Source organism: Thamnophis elegans, chromosome 5, assembly GCF_009769535.1.
Source record: "Thamnophis elegans isolate rThaEle1 chromosome 5, rThaEle1.pri, whole genome shotgun sequence".
Taxonomy (NCBI): Eukaryota; Metazoa; Chordata; class Lepidosauria; order Squamata; family Colubridae; genus Thamnophis; species Thamnophis elegans.
Genome location: NC_045545.1, coordinates 75,641,146 through 75,646,978, shown reverse-complemented (window position 1 = coordinate 75,646,978; position 5,833 = coordinate 75,641,146). Strand labels below are relative to the sequence as shown.

Here is a 5,833-nt window from a genome sequence, read left to right as displayed (position 1 = left end):
AACATTTCTAGAACCCCTCCTGCAAAAATAGAACCCAAAACAGAAACCAGGATAGACCTAACATCCATGAAATATCAATGGAAAACCTGAAACCAAGGTTTTCTGCACAACAGAAAATCTCACTTACACTTTGAAAGTCAAATTAACCATTTACGGCACATTAAAGATAGCTTAAAATGAAGTTTGACACTGTAGTCATGAGATACTTAGAGCTTTACTTTGTTTGCCCACTTTAGGAAGCAGAGATTAATCTTTTGTCCATTACAGTTAGCAAAATACATCAAAAATTTTCTTTTACTGGTACACCAATTGCTACGCCATCATGGCACAAATTACATTAGAGGTAGGGGAGAAAAATGATTATTTGGCAAAAGCAGTGCTTTTTAACTAATAATATGTAGTAAAACATGTTTCAGATTAGGGCATTACTGTAACACAACTGGCAATATAAGTAGTTTAGCTAAAAAAAAAAAAGCCAAAACCACTGGAGACACAATCTGTTATTGCACTGATTGAAGATGAATTTGATTTGTTCATTCATGGGCAACAAAACTATCAAGTGATTATTACACACACACACAAATCTGTATTACAGAGTCAGAAGAATTTTTTATAGAACGCTTACCTATACAATAACAATGTTGATACGTCACTCAGCTAACAAAATGTATATATTTGTAAAATATATGTGTTTTCACTTCGCTTCTCTCAACGCTTCTTTAAGTAATACAAAACCAGGGCTTAAGAAATATGAAAACTATTACAGCAATTATATTTTATGTAAGTTGTGTATAGCAATGCTGAGAAAAATCTCAGTGAACGGAAACATATAATACTTAGGAATTACTTGAGAATTCACTAATTCTTCAATACAGTACATTACAATGATATGGAACCAATTCGTATACTGGGATTCTCTGAAAGAATTACAGGAGCCATGAATGTAACTTGACTGGAAGATGGGTTGCCAGCCATAAAGGCTGCTCCTCAAATATTTATGTAGCTCAGTTCATGAAGGTTTGATAAACTAACCTACATAGATAAATGCATTTTTCTTTTCATAGAAGATTCCCCAAAAAATTTACAATAAGACCAATAATGGTAATATAAACTCAGTCGCTTCTAATTCCACTGATATATACCATGAGCTCAAGTTTCCACCTCCATAATATTCCAGGTTTCATTGCCAATGTGACTATTCTTATATCTTTTCAACTCATTACAGTCACCCACACACACCACACATATATGAACTGTGGCTTAGCTGCTCGTTTTTTATTTATGAGTAGGCATAAAGCTGAGATTGAGATAAAACGCTTTCTCCTATGTTGGAAATAATGTTATATAAACCAACTGTCATGCACAATATAGAAGTTTAAATGTGGCATAAGTATAAGCTGTTGTAACTCTATGTGGGACAAGTAACAAGCCTAAATATGAAGCTATGATTCACTAAGGCATTATTTAAATCCTGGGAAATGGCAAACGAATTTCATCTTTAAGTAGCTAGCACACACACATTTGACTGGATGACTTTCCAAGTATCTATAGTATATAGAGAGGCACCACACAATTCAAAGGAACTTGAAATGGCATGCCAGTTAATACAAACTCCTAAACTCAGGCAGTTTGTGAGTAATATAATTAACATGAAGACTTCAAACCATTTAGTGTTTCGATCACATCCAAACCTGAAAGCTCTGGAGCTGAGTTAGCAACTTTTATCAAGACAATTAGAAAACTGAAAAGTTAGCACAAACATGAGCAAATCATAGACAACATGCAATCACATTTTTACAGCTCCAGAAACTCTTCAAGATATTTATGTGTAATATTTATTTATCTAACATTTATTTGGGGGGGGGGGGCATAAACATAGAATAAGTGTGCTAGGCCTCCAAAAGACTCTAACACATCTACCTTTCATCTAAAAATCTCCCTAACAAAACAAAGAACAAAACATAGAGACACAAAGGAGCAACAATTTTTCAGAATCAGTGCCTCCAGTGGTATCAGTACATGTCTATCATGGCCTTGGAGATCAACTTTTTTTAAGTGATGTTGTCTGAGTCAAAAAAGATCCTCACTTTAGCTTAGTACCTGTAAACTATGCAGCTATTAAATATATAGTAGGAGCACATAAAATATAGTAGGCTGAATATATTATACAAAGCAGCCAAGTTCGTTACAACTGGATTATTTTCCAATTATATTAAAAATAATTGCACTTGTAGTGTAATACTTTTAGTCAACGTGCAAAACTGTAGAAAACACAATTAATATAAATATATTAACATTGCAAGGTTGTACCATGCAAGAAAAGTCAAAGTATCCAAAGAACCTAAACAAGTGTTTTTAAATAAGATTTTTTTCCTGTTGTGACATATGGCTGTAAAAACCAATGTACTTTTTCTATATAACTCCCATGTACAATAAATTAGAACATTGCTATAGATTTCCTAACTGCCATCTTTAATTAAGAACTGGAAGAGCAGAGAATGTGAAAGCTGAAATCTTGCAAGAAACAGCCTGCTCTAACAGGATAGCTTTGATTGCAGATATAAAGCATTTTGTGACATTCAGGAGTACCGTGTTGCCAAAACATGACATAAGACATTCTAAAGACTCTAAGCCAGATAAATTCTAGAAAAAATGGTGCATGATGCAAGCTATTTCAGCTGTACAAAGTTGAGTGTTGACACAAGCAGGATGGCAGTTGTTTTAAATCCAAAATCTTCCTATGGCAATAAGTACCATAAACTAATCTGGCTATCCATTTTTGTTTTAATATATGGATTTAAATCAAACTCAGAGAAAACTTTGTTTTATATCTTCAAGATAATTTGAGACAAAATTTGGTTAATTATCAAATCCTCAAATAAGGTATGATTTTGGGCAATTTGTCTCATCTATCTAACCAAAAATATGTCCATTTATCGAGTCCTTGATATGAGCTTTGTATGTAAGTGCATTTTTTTGTCTATTAAATTTCCTTCTTCATAGTCAAAAGTATGGTTTTTAAAAGGAGTATTTTCCTTTCAGGTTATTCTAGTACCAATCTGATCAACAGTTTCCATTTAGTTAGCCTAGATTAACAAAGTCCTGATATTATTACAGTAGTATAGCAACCACTTTCCAGAATTATATCACAAACTCATAATACAAACAGTGTTTGGTTTTTTGCCATCCACTTTAAATATTCATATTAATAGTTGTCTTAAAATTTAAATAATTAAAATGAATATTTGTCAAAACAGGTTCTGATCCACAAACTGATTTTATAGCCTACAATTAGACTTTGGGAAATAAATTTAGATAATTAAAAATGGATATTTTTTAAAACAGAATCTGATCAACAAACTGATTTTATAGCCTACGATTAGGTTTTGGGAAATAAAGGGTTCTTTGGGGAGGAAATCCAGGAGATAAGGGTGACTTGTACCAAAACCTGTATGTTCCATACCAACCAGAGAGGCCCACCAAAGTGCCAAAAATCTTGTCCCAAAAATCATGGAAATATACAGCAGTAGTAAGAAGCATGAAAAGCCAGATAAATGTCAAACAAGCCAGTGCTAAGAACAAACTGTTCACCACATCGTGCAGTCTAGAACCACGGAAAGTTTTCACGCTGGGCATCACAGCCATTTCTTCTAGAATCATTAGAATGCAATATGAAAGGAGGAAGGAATGTCCTGAGATATCAAAACTTTCCCATATCCCACCAGCTTGTAGGCATTGTACTTGATTGGAATGTTCTTGAGTCACTACAGCAAGGGTTGACGATTTGTAACAACTGCCTGTGAAGTCCTGAATGAGCAAAAATGTACTTGTGCATGTATACCAAATGATAGTGCCAACCATCAGTGAGAAAAGGCGAACAAGTACAGGCAAAACATTCTGGAGGACATTGTAGTTGGTGAGAGAGATGAACGGAAACAGCAGGCAGAATGTCCAGGCCCAAGCAAATTTCACAAAATAGCTGCCAGAGATACAATGAAGAAAAATATATAGTGAGCACCAGGCAACATCATGTAATCGACATCCTTCCTGATTAATTTCTGTAACTATTAGGGGGAATGTTGCATCCATACTTATAAACCCTGTAATAGGAGAGTCAACATATGATTTCATCTAAAATAACAGAATTACAGAATAACAGAAGTACAAAATTCGTGAAAAAAATGTAAAATGTAAAGGTCTAATGTAGCGGTTTTTAATGAGATCCAATTACAAGTAGTCCTTGACTTCTAACTACAATGGGGTGGTATTTATGGTGGTAACAAGTCAAGGCACCCATGTGACTACTTTGAAGTTACAAATTTAACAAAGTTATGCGGTTTACTTTTGGTTGAGTTAAACAGATTAGTATTTAGCAAAAGTAAAATCTCCTTTGAGTTGAACTTAGGTCTTGGTGATTTTGTAGACACACACCTGTACTTTTCTTAACAACATTGTATTCATTTGCCATTTCTAAAATGTTTTAAACTTCCTAATTGTATCTAGATCATAGGATTTTTCTGGTGATCTCTCTTCTAAGTACTAATCAGCTCTTACCCTGCTTAAATTTAAGAAACAACTTAAGTTTTTATCAGATTTCAATTCAATTCATACCAATCTCTGGCTAGTAATTAACCTTACTATATTAATTAATACACTTATTACAACTTATTCTTCCCAAAGTTTAGAAAAAGTGAAGATCGGTTAGCCACTGGAACAAATTGCCGAATAGGGACCATGAGTTGCCTTGAGGACCATGAGGTTGGGATGTGTCAGGCAGACCCTGAAGAATTTTATGTTAGTCACTTAACTTGGATTCCTTCGCTCAGCAAGACTTAGATAATGCATTAATTAAAATAGACAACATAGGTTCTTTGGCTCTTTCTCAAACTATACAACTTGGGAAGCAGGTTAGTAACCAATTTCGCTGTATTTAAGTACTATGACAATAAAGATTATACTTGGTAATGTATCTCGGCATAAAAAGATATGATGAATCCTCCGGGGGGGGGGGGGGACGCCCTTCACTCCAATATAAAAGAGCCAAGTCTCTTCTGGCTCATAAACCCACCCACCCCCATTCATACTGTATTTCGTCAACGCCCTTCACAAAGCTCCCTACTCTGCTCCTCTGCCAACCAGTGTCCCCTGCATAGCGAGGCCCTGCTTCTCGGATCCCCTTGATCTTCTTCTTCCTCCATCAACGCCCAGGACTCGCAAGGGTCAGAGAAAGCCCCTTACACATTGAGTACGTTGCGCTTGTTACTCAGGTAAGTAGCAGCCGGCGGCATTAGTTCTTTAACAAGGGATCCGATCACCATGAAGCTCATCAGTGCCCAGGGCATCATCCGCCGCACCGAGCAGTGGGTCAAGTAAGGCAGCAAGACGCGCGTGGCTCGGTCCACAGACTCCATGACGGAGGAGTGGGCAAGACCGCAGCGAAGGAGAAAGCGGTGACCCACCCGGCACGGAACCTCCAACTGCCGTATTGCGTCGATGCTCACGTCAAATCAGCTCCTCCTCCATTCCACTCCGCCGCCCCTCCTTCGTCAAAGCTACTACAACTGTCTGCAAGGAGGCGAGACAAGATGCATAGAATGCGCATGCGCAGCTGACCGCGAGGCTTGTTAAATTTGCCCCCGGCGGTTGAGGTTTAAGTTTGTCGTCTTCCGACTGCGGCTGCGTGATAGAAGTCACGTGCAAGTTCACATTGCTTTGGGCCAGATTGACGTTTCTAATCCCGTGGTCTTTTCCATGCGGTTAATCGTAATTCCCATCTCCCCCAACGCGTATTATTTGTGCTACAGGAAGATCTTTTTCCCAAATTAAAGAATTC

General features: G+C 36.8%; 1 protein-coding gene across 1 annotated transcript; it reads right to left on the bottom strand.

Annotated features, from left to right (window-relative positions):
* Positions 1 to 195: 195 nt before the first annotated feature.
* On the bottom strand, positions 196 to 5,581 carry FITM2 (fat storage inducing transmembrane protein 2). Its single transcript, XM_032218860.1, has 2 exons — positions 5,239 to 5,581; positions 196 to 3,979 (listed from the first exon to the last, which is right to left on the bottom strand). The coding sequence occupies exons 1-2, from the start codon at positions 5,409 to 5,411 to the stop codon at positions 3,367 to 3,369; spliced, it is 786 nt and encodes a 261-aa protein (XP_032074751.1). The 5' UTR covers positions 5,412 to 5,581; the 3' UTR covers positions 196 to 3,366.
* Positions 5,582 to 5,833: the final 252 nt, after the last annotated feature.

Excerpts from the sequence above, each read along its gene's own strand:
- FITM2 (XM_032218860.1), bottom strand. The coding sequence starts at position 5,411 with ATGGAGTCTGTGGACCGAGCCACGCGCGTCTTGCTGCCTTACTTGACC. Across the intron at positions 3,980-5,238 it reads AAGCGCAACGTACTCAATGT|CTATTTTGTGAAATTTGCTT; the intron begins GTAAGGGGCTTT and ends TATCTCTGGCAG.